The sequence below is a fragment of the Perognathus longimembris genome, chromosome 1, assembly GCF_023159225.1.
Source record: "Perognathus longimembris pacificus isolate PPM17 chromosome 1, ASM2315922v1, whole genome shotgun sequence".
Taxonomy (NCBI): Eukaryota; Metazoa; Chordata; class Mammalia; order Rodentia; family Heteromyidae; genus Perognathus; species Perognathus longimembris.
The window spans coordinates 10326514-10344966 of NC_063161.1; the positions used below are offsets into that span (position 1 = coordinate 10326514).

The 18453-nt window shown below is 42.6% G+C and overlaps 1 protein-coding gene across 4 annotated transcripts in view; it reads left to right on the plus strand.

Annotated features, from left to right (window-relative positions):
- Large1 (LARGE xylosyl- and glucuronyltransferase 1) overlaps positions 1-18453 on the plus strand; it is a 453235-nt gene that overhangs the window by 259408 nt on the left and 175374 nt on the right. For all 4 annotated transcript variants that reach the window (XM_048356361.1, XM_048356369.1, XM_048356383.1 and 1 more), the window contains one exon: positions 11492-11663. In XM_048356361.1, the coding sequence (XP_048212318.1) occupies positions 11492-11663 (172 nt within the window). The remainder of the gene's footprint in view (positions 1-11491; positions 11664-18453) is intronic.

An 18453-nucleotide genomic window follows, 5' to 3' on the forward strand; every position in this document is an offset into this window, starting at 1 on the left:
ACAGTTTTTAAACCACCAAAAGTAAGTGGCACTAATAGTTCATCCCTTATCACTCCTTCCCTGCTTGGAATTCACTCTTCTATGTATTTAGAATTAAATTCCTCTGCAGAGTGGATTTCTAATGCTGGGAACACTGTCATAAGCAAGGACTTGCCCTACAAAGGGCTACAAAGCCCTGTAGAACTAAAGAGCAAAGCACCTCATTAGAGCAGAGCAGCATGATGCCTCCTGATTGCAGCCTCCATGGCTGCCCTTTTGATGGTCCCTGGGAAGCAGGTGTGAAGGGGAGAAAAGAAGGGGTGGAAATGGGAGTGAGCCACTGCTCCCTACATCTACAGTTGAACCTGAGGACAGAGAAATGCCATTCCTCATTAAGCTGCCTTCTAATTAACTTGCAGAAGGTGGGAGGAACTATGAGACTCACACATGCTATGATCATCTGGAATCAGGTTTTATTGCTCTCTCATGGCTAGTTTTGTGTCTTTCTCTCCTGTAGAGGATTTCTCCACTTTTAAACTATGCTCACACCCTTCACAAGTTCTTCTTTTTTTTTTTTATCAACTTCATTTATTTCTGTCTGCAAGCATCCTTCCTTCCCCTGCCAACCTAAGATACTAGTGATGGTCCCTTTAAAGGCTATATAGCAGTTAAGTCGTTTATTGCTTTCTAGGGAGTATCAAAACCACAACTTTGTTTGCCTTCGGGGTTTTTTGTCAGTTTTTTCCCACTCAAGAACCAATGTTTGCCCCTGCTAAGAATGCAAAAATAAAGCCACAAGGAACAAATCTTTTGCCCTCCCCCTGTTCTTTTTCCAGTAATAGAGTTTGTGCTTAGGGCCTTGAACTTGTTCAGCTTGCTTTCCTGGCAATCTACCATTTGAGCTATACCTCCAGCCCAGTTTTCTGCTGGTTATTTTGGAGATGAAATCTTGTGGACTTTTCTGTCCAAGCCAGCCTCAAACCATAATCTTATATGTCTCAGAATCCTGGATAACTAGGATTACAGGCATGAGCCTTAGCAGTCAGCAAGCCATTTCCCCCCTACTTGTACTTATTAACAGAATGGTTATCTCTGTTCTTAGCCCTTTTGGTCAGAACTTATTAAGAATTAAAGATATTTATATATATATATATATATATATATATATATGCATACACATATACACAGAAACATACATAGACATGTATACACAGAAATATTCGCATGCACACAGATTCAATATATAATTATGAATATATTCAATTCATACTATTCAACTTATAAATATATTTATACTTAAATGTGACTTCATGGTTGAGGACCCCAACTTAACCAATTTAATTTCAGTAGTCCTTTCCCCAGGGACTTTAGCCCTCGTCTTTACACAGAGACATGTAACACAAACACAAACTAAACAGAGTTAGTTTCTTGTTGGTTGGTGAGAGAAGAAGAGATTTTGTGCCACTGCTAAATGGAAGGAGGTATTTATAATTTTAGTTATGTTCCTCTTGGTTCATTTTGCTTTTATCCTTCTAGAATGAGTACAGTGGTCATAACATATGCTGGTCAACACTCTGACATTTTAGGACTAGAACAGTATCAACAGAGTCACCTGGATTTCTTCACCATACTATCCCCCACCCATCAAGATACACCATTGTCTTCACTGATGTCATAATGTTTTATGAGATTGTTTAAAGCCCAAACAATCACTCAAAGCAGTCAGACATGCATAATCTCAGGCATAAAAGTCACTGAAGTGGTTGTTAGTGAATGAGTGAGTGAATGAATAAATGAATCAGGTTTATCAATACCTAGCCTCAGTAGGAAAGGCTGTATATAAGAACCTTTGTGTAAATATTCTGTTTTCCTTTTTCGAAACTATTCCTTGAGTACTTTCTATTTGTCCAAACATTGTTCTGAATAAACATACAAAAATACTTACTTGTGCCCTGTAATAAGAATTATAACTCCTAAAAATACAATGTTCAGGTTACCCAGGAGCTAATGTAATTTTCTCTGCAGTGCATTGAAAAATCTATGAGTTGAAAAAGCAGCCCATATTTCAGGGAATTAAACCACTGTAACAGTTCAGTTTACAAATCAGAACTTCCAGTGCATTGAAATGCCCTGTTTTGTAATGGAAAATGCTGAGGGGCTTTTTCCTGTGGCCAGTCCCCTCATTTTCACAGAGCTAAAAGAAAAGATGCTTTTTGCCAGCTATGAGAGGAGGAGTTTGTGCCACAGATCGGTAGAAGGAGGTGTCATTGAGCCATGATCGCAATGCCCTAGATTCGATCTGCTTTTCTCATTCCAAAATAACTTATATTCCTAAAAGACAGGTTTGGGATATGGACATTTTTAAGTGAAATTTGGCAAATCCTATGTTAAGCTAGGGTTGCAGGATAAATGTGCCTTGATGCTTTGTGGAGATTGCTGTTAACTGTCAGCTCTGGCTCTGAGGATCATGCAAAGTGTCCTCTCAGGTTGCTGGTATAGGAAGATGTGAACTCTGAAATTCAACTCTTTCACCTAGGTGACCTAGAGCTTTTTTTTTTATTAAAATAGTATTTCTCAATTTAAAAAGAAACGACCCGTATTGTATACATGCTTATCGGAAGTAGGGGGGGGTGGGAAGGGGAACATAAAAATGGAGAGGAAAAGGGTAAAAGGAGAACCAATGCAACAGCAATACTTACAAAACTCTATGCTATAAATCAACTGTACAACTTGAAGGGGGGAGGGAACTGGTGAGGAGGGAAGGGGAGAGAGAATGAGGGGGGAAATAACAAGTTGGATAAGAAATGTACTCACTGCCTTACATATGAAACTGTAACCCCTCTGTACATCACTTTGACAATAAATAAATCAATTTTAAAAAAAAAAAAACATCTTGAAGACCTTGGTTGACACCAAAGTCATAAATTATCTATAAGGTGGACTGATGTAAAAGGAGCTCTTGGTTTTCCATCAACACAATCTTTGATAAATCTTTTAGAAAGTTGTTCTCTCCCTGTCCATTTAACCCAGCATCCATTTCAAGTGGGGCATTTGAAGACGATGTCTTCTGACTTGTTTCTGAACAGTTCACTGGTTGTGAATCAAGTGTCATTGATTCAGCCAAGGAGATCTGAAGAAGAGCTGTCTATTGTGTCTCCTCACTTACCTTTTCTTAGCTTTAGAATCACCTGATTGCTGAGCCTTACCCCAAACCCTCACCTCTGCTGAGCTGAGGCATCTGCATTTTCGGGAAACCTAAAGTTTTGATGTTTTCAGCTACCTGCTCTGATTTTCTTCTGGGAGTCAGTAAATTCCCAAAACACCAAAGTACCAAGGAGCTCATGTCTCTGTGCTTGTGAAATCCTTTTGTTTTTCTAGTCTCTTCCATGTGAATCCAGCGTTTCTTGGCATAGCCTATGGAACTACCCAACTCCAGTCTTTCACTACCATTCTATATCCTTCTCCATTATTTCCAGCTGCAGGCTTTGCCGTTAAGGATGACAGACAGATTGGTTATTTTTTTTTTTTTTTTTTGCCAGTCCGGGGCCTTGGACTCAGGGCCTGAGCACTGTCCCTGGCTTTTTCCCGCTCAAGGCTAGCACTCTGCCACTTGAGCCACAGCACCGCTTCTGGCCGTTTTCTGTATATGTGGTGCTGGGGAATCGAACCTAGGGCCTCGTGTATCCGAGGCTGGCACTCTTGCCGCTAGGCTATATCCCCAGCCCGACAGATTGGTTATTTATGTGTGTGCGCACACACACACTTGTTTTGTTGTTTATACATAAGTGTTCCATTGGTGCTACTACCTTTCTAACCTTTCTGTTCTCCCAGTATTTGAGAAATATTAGCTCTAATAGGTTTTTCAAGACAACATGTGAAGCTTATCTCCTCCACACATTTACTTTCTTTCTCACGAGCACTCCCCTTTAATTGCCTTTCTTCCAGACTGCAGCTGTCCACTTGGAGTTTATCACAGTCCAGTTCACAGGGTTCTGTATTGCAGATGTGAGAGCTGGATCCTATGATGACCTCCAATAATATCCATTTCCTAGTGTGCACACCCTGGCTGAGTCCCTTTTCATACCACCGAGGCTGACCCATATGACCAAAGAAACTACAGAAATGACACTGTGGTCCCACTGAGGTCAGTTCACAGTAGATATGCCAGCTGCCCTGTTGTACAATCAGTAGCAGCCCTACAAGGACCTTCCAGGTTGCCAGGGGCAGAGCCTTCTTTTAGTAAGCAGCATTCCTGCAGGCAGGCCTGAGGAGCCCCCTTAGGAGCACATTCTCCAGCCCAAAGCAGGACCTCAGATGACTGTAGGTTTGTGAAGAATCCACTCACCAAAATGCTTCTGAATTTCTGATGTGCAGAAAACATGGGAAGGTGATGAATAACCATTACTATTTGAAACAGCTGCATTTGGGGGTTGCCTCTTATTCAGTGATAGGCAATAAGTATCCACTAGTCCACAACCCCCTTGAACAGCATTACTGTGTTTTTATTCACAATGGTCCCTAACCTCTCCCCCTCCTCACTACATGGTCCTCATTAAGTGTTCCATAAATGCTCTTTGAAATGCATGCAACCAAGCTAAATGGGAGCCTCTTTGTGCTGACAAAGATAAATATTCCGAAGTACAGATGCATTTGTCTACTAGATACAAATCTTGTCTTTCTGTTACTATAAATATCCTTAGTAAAAGCATGGACAATTTACTGTAATAGCTAGAGCTTACCCATAACACCTGACTGCACACAATTCTGCAGAGCATGCCCTGTACATATTCCATCTTGCAGATGGAAAGACTGAGGCATGTAGCTTGGCCAAAGCAACCAGCTAGTTAGTAATAGAGCCAGAATCCAAGGCTAGATTCATATTAAGCCTTTATCTGTGGTAAGCACACTGCCAGGTGTGTCTACTCTCTGATTCTTATTTTATGTTTTTCTAAGCTGCATACAAATATATGTGTGTGTGTATATATATACACATATATACATATATGCCTATATGTGTATATGCATATTTATGTACATGTGTGCATAGGTATAGATATATACACACATGCATATATACCTATATATGTATTTGCACACATGTATTTACATATAGGTGTATACATATATATATATATATATCATTCTGTTTTCTCTATTTTATAACTAAGATTGAGGTTGGCATTGGTGAACTTTGCCAGTCTGTCTCTGGTGGCAGTAGGATTGGGGATCCAACCCATTGGATGCCTATTCATGGGCTGATGTTCCAGCCATGATTTGTCTCCCAGCACCTTAGGAGCCTCAGCTTCAGGGGTACCTCCTCCTCCACTCCTCTCACTTCTCTTCTGAGCATGCACCCTGGTTGTCAAGACAACCACCCACAACTTGAAAGTAAATGACATTTCAAACATTTATCAGCTACGATGACTTCTTTTTTTAGTTTTAAAAATGTGTCAAGGTGATTTGTAATTCACAGAAAAATGTTGGTGTGGGTAACAAATCTATTTTGAGCCATAAATATTTCCAGTATGATGGTAGAAGGCTTCCAGACTACAAATAAAGCAACTCCTAAGAAGAGGAGGAAGAAGGATCTGATACTTGCATCCCTGTGGGGTGGTTGTTGTTGTTGTTGTTGTTGTTTTATAGATGAGAACATCAATGCCTAGAGAGATCTGGAATCCAGTCATGCTCCATTTCAGGGCCTAGATATCTAATGGCCTTAAAAAAAATTTTTTTTTGACCCCAGGAAAGTGAGCAACATAGTTTTAAACACCAGGTTTTCTGAAAGGAGGGGAAGAAGAGAACATTTGCTTCAGAGTACAGCAGAACTGGGAACTGAGGGCTGGGGAACGCAATGGGTTTAGTCCCCATCCTATGAGCAGGTAGGAACATTAGTAACACCTAGCCCTTAGCTTGTTAGAAGATACTAATAAGTAGCATGGCGTGTCTACAGCTCTTCCTCACTGGGTGTCAGGTATCCAGTGAATGCTGATGCCTCATTTCCCTCATTTCTGGGCCATCACGGGACCACCTGGAAAATTAACATCTCCGAGGAGACAAGAGTATGCCTTCCCGGCCCAGCAACCTCTTTGTCTCTCTTTGGCCCTACATATCCATAGTCAGAAACCCGGCGCCACTTCTGAGACATTGCTGTCCCTGTGTTTTCAGCAGTCTCCTTTGGGGATATGTTCATTGTACAACCCTGTGCCCCATGCTCTCGTCGCTATAGCCAGCTCCAGATGAAGGTGGAAATAACTTACAGCACATTCTCAGAACTCCACTTAGGACTCACTGTATAACTGTCAGCTTCCAGAAGGTGAATTTCCCACAAGAGCGCATCCTGACTCCACCACCTTTGCTCCCCCAACACATACTTTACACAAAACAGTTGCTTATGCTCCTTTGTGTAAGTGCAATAAAGTTATCGTGAGTGCAATTGTATCTTTTGTTAATTAAAGCTTCAGCCATGCTGCTTAGAATTATTAACAGCCATTGTAAGGATAATAGTCTGTCCATTAAAATGAGCCTCAGTTTCATTTTTATTATCCTTTTAATTACATGAACCCTTTGGCATATTTATAATGATGAAGCCACAGTGGGATACGGCACCCGCAGGTGTGGCTGCCTCTGCAGGATGCTCTGGGGACGATGTGCGTGGTACCTACCACAATTCCTCAGTCTTCTGACTGGGGTGCTCCACTCTCCTTTGACCTTGTGACTCTGTGTCCCTGGACAGGTAGGAGCTTGTTCTCAGAGGGTCGGAGATCAATCCCAGTGGAACTCCACCAAGAGACTGCCCAGAAAGATCACATCACCGGCCTTTCCTGCCAGCTTTCCCCCTTCTAAAACCCAAAATGTGCTCTCTCCTATGTGGCCTCCCACCTGGGGGACTTTGTATTTCCCAGCAGATTTCAATTTCTAATTTTGTCTACCTTTTATATAGAAACACAGGAAAAAGGTGATGAGCTACTTACTAATTCCCAGATAACACCATCTCCATTCCAAAAGTCCCCTTTACTATCCCACATCACATCATTCCAGCTCCAAAATGCAAATCAATTGAGCTCAAGTACTGCTGAAGGACATATGATGTGTGAAGGAATAGTGCACTGGAGATTTAGTCACTTCTCTGAAGTCCCAGTGCTCAATAGAAGTGAAACAAGTCAGCAAACCATACCGTCACATCAAACATTCTCTACCTGGGCTCTAGCAATTATGGATACTTCTGTACCTAGTGCAATAAGATGTCAGAAGTAGGATTTGAACCCCAGCCCACCTGACTCCATGGTTATGTACATTCATCATACTGTTTGTAAGCAATTGCTATGTTGAATATTTGCTGCAGATATGTTCCCTGCCTCATGGAATTCTGGTCCAATACAAGTGAGAGGCATAGAAGAATAAATACGGTGTGATAGCTGAGAGAGACCGAGATAGAGAAGCTACTTCCTGCTAGAAACCCCAGCAAGCCTGGAGCAGAAGGAGGGAGGGAGTGGAAGACGGAGACTTCCAGGTTGAGACTTGTAGGAAGAGGAAGTAGAGGGGAGAATGCCATGCCAGTTCCAAGATGAGCCACTTTTAATGAATGCATCTGCCTTGTTCCACAAGTTCTTTCCCGCCCAAAGATTCCTTAGTGTTCTGCCCTTTCCTGGAGCTTGCTTTCTGAATACAAACTCATTCGAATGCTTCCTTTACCTCTAATTGAACACTCGGACTTAATTGATTATGTATTAAGTTGGGGACTTGGGGCGACATTCAGGCCTGGGCTCATGTTGAGATTAATTTATTCCTGTAGTCTTACTGTTTTGTGATGCATCCGAGTATCTCACATGTGTGTTAAAAATAAAACTGAGAGTCAGGGCAATCTAATTAGATGGCTTAACCCAACACCCTGGTGTTCAGGCTTCACCAAGCTCTCCTGCTTTGATGGTAACCGAAATAGATGAATAAGTTAATCAAAGGTCTGATTAAATAGCACAGCCCTGCAGCCTCGACTGCTGATTGCCAGGCTTCAGTTCTGGCAAATTCTCTGAGGAGAGAAGAACCAGAGCTGAGTTCCAAAGGCCATCCTTTCATGAGGGAGAGTTTCTAAGACACACAGGAGGGAATTGCTGGCTGAGTTATCAGATCTGAAGGTAAGGCCTATCTGGGAAGCTAACTCCCAAAGAAGGGTGATGTGATTTGGGGGGAAAGAAGGGAAACCTTCCCCTGGCAAATTCTAACTATAGCTTGTCATCGCGCTTGGTGAAGGACTGCATACCATCACTCCCCCCTCGCTGCCTGCCATCTACTCATCCTCAGGTGTATGTTTCACACCTGTTCTCTCTAAGGCATTGCTCCTGCATGCTGTTTAGGGGCTGGCCCTATCTTAGTTAGAAGTCTGTGCTGCTTGTGCTAGGCTTACCTTCTCTAGCCTTTCACCACTCCGAGGCTGATGGGTAAAGACTGCCTCCCAAACCCTCAAGCCTCTATGTGGATTGAATTAAGGGTCACCAACCAGAGGCATCATGGAGCTGAAGGAGAGTGAGGATGAGATGTGTGCTATGTTCAGAAAAGCCACAGGGAATTGACAGAGACAGCTCAACATCAGCACAGGTTTACTGTGGGGAGAAAACCTGCAGATGGAGGCTCCCAGCTTCCAGCCGATGAAGCTAGAGACAAAGCTTCATTTGTGGGCTAGCACTTCTTAGTGTGGGTTGTGGAAAGTTGAAGCTCTCTGGCCAGGATTGGTGCCAAAGTAACTAAGGGCAGGACATAAATAATGTGGGGAAAGTGGTCACAAGGGTAGAGAGCAAGCTAGGCAGGGTATCTGCTCAAAGCCCTCATCTGTGTACAGTGGCAGTAAATTTTTGGTCTGGGACCAGCCATGTGAGTTCAGCCAGGCAATGACAGAAGGGAGGGGAGGGGAAGACTGGATATAAATCAAGACACTGGTCTTGGGTCTCAAGATAAGACACCTGGCTGTTGAGAACTTAATGTGCCTTCCAGGTTTTCTCTTATGAGTTGCCATTGATAGGCTGTGCCCTCTACTGGAGGGGGCTGCTCCTGACAACTGCTTGCTCTGTGGTATCTCTCTCTCTGTGTCTCTCTGTGTCTCTGTCTCTGTCTCTGTCTCTGTCTCTGTCTCTCTCTCTCTCTCTCTCTCTCTCTCTCTCTCTCTCTCTCTCTCTCCTCTGCAGTTGCTAGTTTGACCTCAGGGGTCTTGGGTGGAAACACCTAGTTGCTCTACCACTGGAGTTACAGCTCCACTTTGGGATTTTTGGTGTTTAACTGGAAATAAGAGTTTCACAGAGTCTCCTGCCCCAAATGATGAACGATCATGGCCAGATCTCAGAGTAGCTTGAGATCTCAGATCTCTTGGGTAGCTAGGATTACAGGTATAAAAGCCACTGGCATCCAACTTACTTTATCATTACATCTTAATGTACATTCTGTTAAGTGGAAGCATAGCAATGTCTAGGATAGCCCTAGTAGAAGATCACAGTAGTTCAATAGCTATGTACATATGAACACATAAGATGATGCTAACCGAAATGAACTCCAAGTTATGGAAATAACTGGTTTATCATTGTTGTTATCTTCAACGTACGATGTGAAATTATGCTTTTTTCTTTTGTTGTTCTTTCCTATGGTTTTACCCGTGATGCCTTTGTAACTTATTTTGGTAATCTGGTAATCTATTGTATATGTGCTTATCGGAACTACGGAGGGTAAAAGGAACATCAAAATGGAGAGACAAAGGGTAAAAGGTGAACCAATGCAACAGCAATACTTACAAGACAATATGCTGTAAACCAACTCTACAACTCGGGGGCGGGGGAATTGGGGGCTAGGGAAGGTGGAAGAAAAATGAAGGAGGGGGTAACAAGTTTGATAAGAAATGTATTCACTGCCTTATGTATGAAACTGTAACCCTTCCATATACCAATTTGACAATAAATAATTTTTAAAAGACATTTATACTGTTCCTAATTGTCCCATTACTTCATTGTACATGATGATGAATATCTTTGGGAATTACACTTAGATATTTTGTATTTATCTGTTTGATTTTCTTAAAGACCACATGGAGTTTTGAGGACAAGGGAGACAAGTTCTTTTCTGAATCTGCAAAGATGCCCTCATTTCCAATGAAAAGGTCTAGTTCAACTCTTTAACCTCTTAGAAAGAAAATGTATGCTTTGGCTCCTATGGAAACTCCCTGTCACAGCTCCCCATCACGACCTTCATACGTGACCTTGCACTGAAGAAAGTGTTCCTCACCCTCTGAGCTGGGCTGCAATTAGCCTTGAATTTCGTTACCAACTAGTACTGAGTCCTGCTGATGACCCCACCACCCCTGTCAGCAGTCTGCAGACTCTTCACATCTGCCCGTCTGCATGTCTGTCCTCCCTTGCTTATCTGATCAAGAGTATTGACGGAGGGCTGGGGATATAGCCTAGTGGCAAGAGTGCCTGCCTCGGATACACGAGGCCCTAGGTTCAATTCCCCAGCACCACATATACAGAAAATGGCCAGAAGCGGCGCTGTGGCTCAAGTGGCAGAGTGCTAGCCTTGAGCAGGAAGAAGCCAGGGATGGTCATGCTCGGGCCCTGAGTCCAAGGCCCAGGACTGGCCAAAAAAAAAAAAAAAAAAGAGTATTGACGGAGCATGATACATCTTCATGTATCTGAAGAGAAAGGAGGCTGCAGGGCTTACCTATTCAATAATAGCATTAAAATGTAGATAAGCGTAAGGTTTAAATATGCCATTAAATAGTAGTCCTTAGTGACATGAAAATGAAATAGGACTTAAATAAATATATTTACCTTGGGACAAGTCTGTGTGTGTGTGCGCGCACGCGCGCACACTTTATATCTTCTCTGGTTGGATTATTATTTCCCTACTGAGCCTCTATAATTCCTCTAATAACAAAAATGGTACTTTTTAAACCTCAGCATAAAGTTTACATATATAATGATTTTCTGGAAATTACCTTTCATCTACCTTGATTCAGATACTTTTTATTTCTTTCTCTTTCTCTCTTCTTTTTTTTTTTTTATCTTGGTGCTAGTACTGGGGCTGAAACTCAGGGTCTCATTTTTGTTTGACTTGATTACTCATGTGGTAGAACTTGGCATTCTACCATTTGAACCACCCCTCCCTTCCAGCTTTTTGCTGATTAATAATGAATGGGAGTTGAAGAGAGTGCCTCAGACTTATCTCCCTGGGCTGGCATCCAATAGAGACCTAGGGATCTCAAACTGAAAAGTTAAGTGACTATAGGTATGAGCTACTAACAACCATCTGAGACACATTTTCTTTCCTCAAAAGACCTCATATGCCACAATTCTGTGTACAAATCATTAAAACAATATTTGTTCATTTATTTAACAAATTTGAATCAGATACTCTTTTATGTTTCAAGAATGGTTAATAGTTAACCGTGAATAATTAATAATGTTTAAGCAAAGAATTAATGTAGTGATTTCCACCCCCCCTTCCTCCAACTTCCTCTCTGTCCTGTCCCATGCAGTCTGAGGTTTCCTGGATCCCCAACAAGCATTACTCTGGGATTTATGGCCTGATGAAGCTCGTCCTGACCAAGACTCTTCCTGCCAGCCTGGAGAGGGTCATTGTCCTGGACACTGACATCACGTTTGCCACGGACATCGCAGAGCTGTGGGCTGTGTTCCACAAGTTCAAAGGTAACTGCTGTTTGCTTTTGATTGTTTTCTCAGTGCTGAGGATTCAGCCCTGGACCTGATGCATGGTGGGTAAGCTCTCTTCTTCTGAGTTACCTGACCAGCCTTTGTGTTTGCTTTAGAAAGATAATCTTGGCTTGGATGAGGATGAAATCATTAAGGAATTGGAATCACTGTTGAGTGTCAACTCAACTCTCATTGGAAATGTGTTAGAGTAAAACTAGAATTGGCATTTCTTTAGGAATTGAAGAGCGACGATTATGTTCACAAAACCTAATATAGGGTTCTTTATAATCCATAAACATGGAATACGTATATGTTTTGTGTGCCCCTAATTGAGTGTTAACATAGTTGTGTAGAGACGTTCATTTATTGGTTTTCTCTATCAAACAATGGTTTCATTTCCAGGAAAAGCCTGTGAGTGGTAGAAATAGGTATTGGTTATGGGAAGTTGAAATGTTCTTATGGGTTTTGCTTTCATTTCCGGCAAAGTCTAGTATTTCAGGGTGTATAAGTTTGGCTTTAGGAGACATTTCTGTTTGTTTGGTTCGTTTCTCCTTTGCTATTATTATGGCTCTTGCCTTCACTTCACGATACAGGAGTGTATTTGCAGAGACATTGTGAAGCCAGTGCCCATGTTTACCTCTCCTGTGGATGTAATAAGTGGCATATTAACACAATAAATTTGTACTATTATAGTTTTCCTCTCTCAAATGTCAGGATAAGAGAGAAATTTGGTAGTGTGATTATTATCTCTTGATGAGAGGTAGGACTTGGGTTTGAACTCAGAGCCTTGCACTTGCTAGGCTAATTCTCTACCACCAGAGCCAAACCCTCACCCTGTTTTGCTTTAGCTTAATTTTCAAGGAATGTCTTTATTTTCTCCTAGGGCTGGCCTAGACTACAATATTTTTTTACCTATACTTCCCATGTAGCTGTGATTACAGGTATACGCTATGAAGGCATGCTTATTTGTTAAGGCGGAGTCTTACTGTCTTTTTGCCTGTGCTATGGTGAACCCAACTTTCACCATTCTGTACCTCCAAAGTTGATGGGCTTTATTTTTTATTTCTTTTTGTCCAATTTCACTCTGGCTTCTGTGACTAATATCTCTTTTCATCTCATAGTCCTTTACCTTAGTGTAGAATACCAGTTAATAATTATAAACCATAGCATATTCATGCTGACTCTGGTCACCACCTGGTTGCTTCTGGGGACTTCTTTGCTCTGGGATAATTGAAGGAACTTTCTAGAAAATCATGAGGTGACTTAAATCTCGTGTTTTTACCTTATTGGGATCAATGTTAACTTTCTGCATGCAGACCCAGGAAACAGTGTGCTTCCTGAGAACTTAGCCTGCAGCCTGAGTAGAGCTCAAAGTTTAACTGGGACCTCACTGGATTAGGGGAAATCACATTTGTTCTGTTGTAACCCTGGTGCTAGTGAGGCTCTATAGCCAATAGCAAGAGCAATAACCATGGTTTAAACACCTCGACGCTGTTCATGGAAGGGAAAGTAGGCATTGTGGCTCTTAGTACTCCTGTTCCTGGACTAAGAACTTGGAACTGGATGACCCTGGGCTTCCAGGCAGTACCCAGGGATGAGGAGAGTACCTAGGCCACGGTCAGAAGAGGGTCAAGAAACTCCTTGATGGGGCTGGGGATATAGCCTAGTGGCAAGAGTGCCTGCCTCGGATACACGAGGCCCTAGGTTCGATTCCCCAGCACCACATATACAGAAAACGGCCAGAAGCGGCGCTGTGGCTCAAGTGGTGGAGTGCTAGCCTTGAGCGGGAAGAAGCCAGGGACAGTGCTCAGGCCCGGAGTCCAAGGCCCAGGACTGGCCAACAAAAAAAAAAAAAAAAAAAAAAAAAAAAAAGAAACTCCTTGATGTAAGGAGCTGAGGTAAATGTGCTCACTCATTAGTTTATTTCTACCCTTCGTTAGGTCTCTGCTGTGCCGAGGAATGCATTGAGTGATGGTCTTGCATAAAACTTGCAGAACACAGCATCTGCTTTCAGGAACCTGTCACCCATGACGGAACAGGAAATATCCCATGCCCATCCTAATTTTTCCTAGAACATACAAAGATTAAATTAAAATAGATAAGCTTTTACTTTCCCCATATTTCAGTCTAGTGTAAAACTTTTGTTTGTAGCGTTGTTGGTTGATTTTTTTTCCCCCTACATCAGAATACTTTCAAGGCCATAGAACAGAAAGCCTCCTAGGACACAGATGTAAAAGCCAAGTGTTCCGGTCCAAGAGGACGAATTCTCCTCTCATCAAAGCATTTTGCTCTTGACATCTTGCACTGAAAACATTTTGAGTGACAGTAATGCAGTTTTGGCCTTGTTCATCTCTGATTGAGAGCAGTGAGGTGTCTGGGGCTGCAGCAGCTCTTGTGTTGCCATCACAGATTCCATTCCTTAATGGTGCTGTGGAGTCCCTGTCCCCAATGTCATTCCATATAGAATGCATTAGGACGCCTTTTGTTAAGGATGCAGAACCAGCTCAGCCTCTGCCACTGGGAGCTCTTTCTGATTCTAGGAGATGTCCCTAATGTCCTGTCTGGACCTCACCTCAGTCCCTTCCTCCTCAGATCAGCCATCTGCCCGCTTACCCAGCCCATGCCAGCCTTTAATTCTTGGTAATAAACAGACATGCTCTCTGGCTATAATCAGGAGTTATCTATTCCATCATAGTTATTGAGCACCTTTTCATTGCCAAACAGTTTTCAACAGTTGGGAATATTCCAAGAGTAAAACAACCCAAGCCCTAGCCCTATAAGTTTGATATCTGCTCAGAGAGAGACCAACTGTAAATAAGTGAAATGTATATGCTTATTATAATTAATACTGTTGAGGAAAATACATAAGAGAAAAGAATGGGGTTGACAAGGCCACATCACAGGACCTTGCTTATGGAACAATGCAAAGCTACTGTCTTCCAGGAATTTGAGGAACCATAGGTGGACCTTGAACAGAAGTATAAGTTGGTCTGCGTTATGTTGTTAATGTATCATTCCTGGTGTTCTTTGTGGTGGTAGAAGGAAGCAAGGAAACTAGTTCAGTCTTCTATGTGGGAGATGATGCTTGCTCAGACCCAGGGGGAGGAGAGGTGGTAGAAGTCATCACACTTTGAAGGTCAAGTTGCCAGGATATTCAGGGGAGGGAGGGAGCAGGGTGGCTGGCAGGGGAGACACTGATTTGCAAGAAGAGGCCAAGGGGAAGGCGAGGAGTTTGCAGTGACTTGTGCTCAATTTGAGATGCCCAAGCAGTACTCTGCATCCAAAGATGAGGAAGCAGGAAGAGAGAGTGTTTGTGATGCATGGAGAAGGTAACGACTATTTAAGTACAGCTTCCATTCCAAGGACTGGGCTAGAAACTTTAACATGTGAAATTTAATAGATTAGGCCCAAGCGAGAGAAAAATTTCTGTACTCCCAAGAGCTGTCATGCACCAGACTCCAGACCCTTTGCTTTGGAGTCTGTGTTCAGTGGTCTTGAATCCCAAAGGGTGGGGAGGAGCACCCACCAACCTGGGAGGTGAGGTCTTCACTTAGACCAGGTGAGCCTGGTCATGCAAAGACACCAAAACCCCCTGCATGTCTTCACTAAGGGCATATAACATTGGAAGTTTGGGAAGGATGTTATAAACACATAAATAATAAATGCACACTTGTAACTTGAAGCTTTGGGAAGAAAACCTGGCTGAACATAAAAGACCGTGTTTTGATTCATAAGGACAAATGCCTCTCCCCAAAGAAGGGTGTTCCCACAGCAGGCATTTCTGGCAGGGGTGGTCACGCTCTTGCAAGTGAGGTCCCTCCCCACCTAGAGGTGTGTTGTGCTAGCGGGAGTCTTTCATGGATGCACTGGACCCCCTGTGTTTAAGCTGAGCTAACGTTCCCAGCTCTTACTCCATACCAGCATTGTGAAAACACTTGCCCAGTAAACTCATTTCATCCCCACATCCTGGCATAAAGCCATCTCATGGGTACCAGTGTGGTAGTTCATACCTGTATTCCTAGCTACTTGGGAGGTTGAAATCTGGGTGTTGCTAGTGCCAGGCCCCACTTGACAAAATGTGTAGAAGATCCTACCTTAATCAAAACAAAGCGGGGCAATGGTGGTCCATACCTGCCATCCTAGCTACATTGAATGGGCAAAAGACAGGACTACGGTCCACACTGGCCGCCTCCTAAGTGTGAGACCCTACTTGAAAACTGTAAATGGGGCTGGGGATAGGATTTAAATGATAGAGTATGATTTAAATGATAGAGTGCTTTGCCTGGCAAGCCGAGGACCCTGAGTTCATGCTCAAGTACCACCAAAAACCAACAAACAAAAAAGATTTGGGAAGAGATGCTTACAGAGAAAAAGTAGTTTGCCCAAGTTCTTAGCCTTCTTACGATGTGAAACTAGGATTTGAACTCAGACAGCCCAGGCACATTTCCAGTCCTCTTCACCCTGCAATTCTTTATGTGTACATATATATATGATGTCTTTGTGTGTGTGTGTGTGTGTGTGTGTGTGTTTGAGTGAGTACTGGCACTTAAACTCAGAAGATGTTCACCCCTGAGTGGTAGATAGAGCCAAGTGTCTTTGGAGAGACTGAAGGAAGGGATTCTGGTCATTGAAGCCCATTTGTAGTGTCTAGGCCCCACACTCAGAGAACAGCCCAACATGGGACTTCACACGGTGCCTTATGTTAAATTGGTCCAGTGGCTAATGGGCTGGTATCTTTACCTATAGACTCACAATGAGGCACAAACCTGATCTCCAGATCATTAGAAGCAAGACACAGGCTTGGAGGAGGTGACTACTGTATCTCCAGCCCTCTGTGAATGGGGTTAGTGTTACTGAAGCCTGAAGAAACCATTAGAAGGTACTGTGTATGAAGTGGGGAGCTAGTCCTCACCAGACAAGGAATCTGCTGGAGTCTCATGTCAGGACTATCCATCTTAAAAAAAAAAAAAGCAATAAAAATAAATTTCTGCAGTTACAAATTATTCAGTTGAAGTTATTTTCTTACAGCTGAGAAAACAGACTTAAGACAGAAGGTTACATATCCCTCTGGACCTAAATAATTTAGGATTAAAACTAATGGGGTCACTGTGACAACTATACAAGCTAATGCGCATTATTCTTCCTGCATTCCACTGTAAGGGCTCCTGCCAGAGCGTGTGGGGTAATGACAATCATCACTAATGAGGGTCGGATCCCTTTCCTTCCAGTTTTGTGCATGAAGCCATTATGGCCAGGGGCAGCTGTATATGTAAATGTAGTTTTATGGAGAAGCCAGGCATGAAGGGCAATGGAGGCACTAATGCTAAGAAGACATATGTAGAACTTGCATCGTTACAAATAGGTGCCTGAAAGAAAAATTTTAAACACTCTTTAAAGTTCTGTGGGTCTTGTCTACTACATCACACCTATCTACCTCACCCAATGGGATTAGAGAGGTAGGAAGAGAAGTTCTCTTGTTGGCCTACTTATCAGTAGGTTGATCTGTGGAGGTCATTGGCCTCTTGCAATCTCCTCTGCATCTGTAAGAAGATAATGCTTATGCCTTCTCCCAGAGGTAGGTGGGGCTTAGACGGTCACTTGCTGGTCTTCGTACCCAGAAGATTTGAGAGCATTCCTTCTTCCCTTTCTTTCTCCTCCCCCCCACCTCTCTCTCTCTCTCTCTCTCTCTCTCTCTACCATATCCAAGTTAACTATTATTTGTCCATTTTCTTTTGACATTAAATAAACCACCTCCTCCTTTTCTCCTCCTCTTCCTTTTCTTTCTCTTCCTTTTCTGCCTCCTCCTCTTCCAAACGCAACTCTGTGTTTCCACATTATCTGGTTTGGAAGGAATCAAAGTAGAACATGATCGCACCAAAGTCAGGTTTTCCTGATTAAAACTACCCCTTCTTGGCTAACTTGGTATGATCTCTCCCAGGCAAATTCCCTCATCTCACATCTGCTTCTGATAGATGCTAAACTTAAAGATGATTTGGCTTCAGGGGAATGTTTTAAAAGATAAAATTTTTGTTAAACAAAAAAATAATGCTTTAGCATGACACCAGATGGGTGATATTACATGGAGGTCACTAGTGAAGGGTGGGACTGAGCTTGACTAGAGTTGGGCCTGTGGTCTCTGAAGGCCCAGGCTCTTGTTTCTAGTCTGCACTATAGTTTAAAAGCATCTCTTACACTCTCAGTATTACCAAGTTTCATTGTTTTGTCTGAGTTGTTAACATCTGCCTCCTGGATAAATTTGCTCCAGGGGAATTTTAATGGCCCCCTCCTCTCTTCTTTTCTCTCTGTACTTCAGAGCTGTCTACTTTTCTTTTTTGTCTCTTATTCCTGTTGCCTCCAGTTTGGAATCAGAATCCAGCTCCATAACTCTTGGAAGGCGCTAAGGCGCTCACCGATCTTGCATGGGAACTGCCAACAAGTGCTGTCACTCGGGCAACATCAAGGATTTTATTCCTGGCAAAATTGGCCAAGAGCTTTTAATTATTTTCATATTAACTCTGATGGGAATCTGCCTTTTCTTAATGTGTTAGAGAGATTATTTAACTTCTCAGGGCTTCTTCTTGTTTTCTTCCCATAAAAGTGAGAGAATGATGCATTGATATTTGCCTCAAAGGCTTCATTTTGGTTAAGTCAGATAATGGCTCTGCACTACATATTCATAAATGATAGTTTTCTTACTTTTCCCTCTGCATGTTTTACTTTCTGTGGTTCTTAAAACTGAAATTCCTAAAAGTTATGAGAACAAATTTTTTGTTACTCCCCTTCTTCC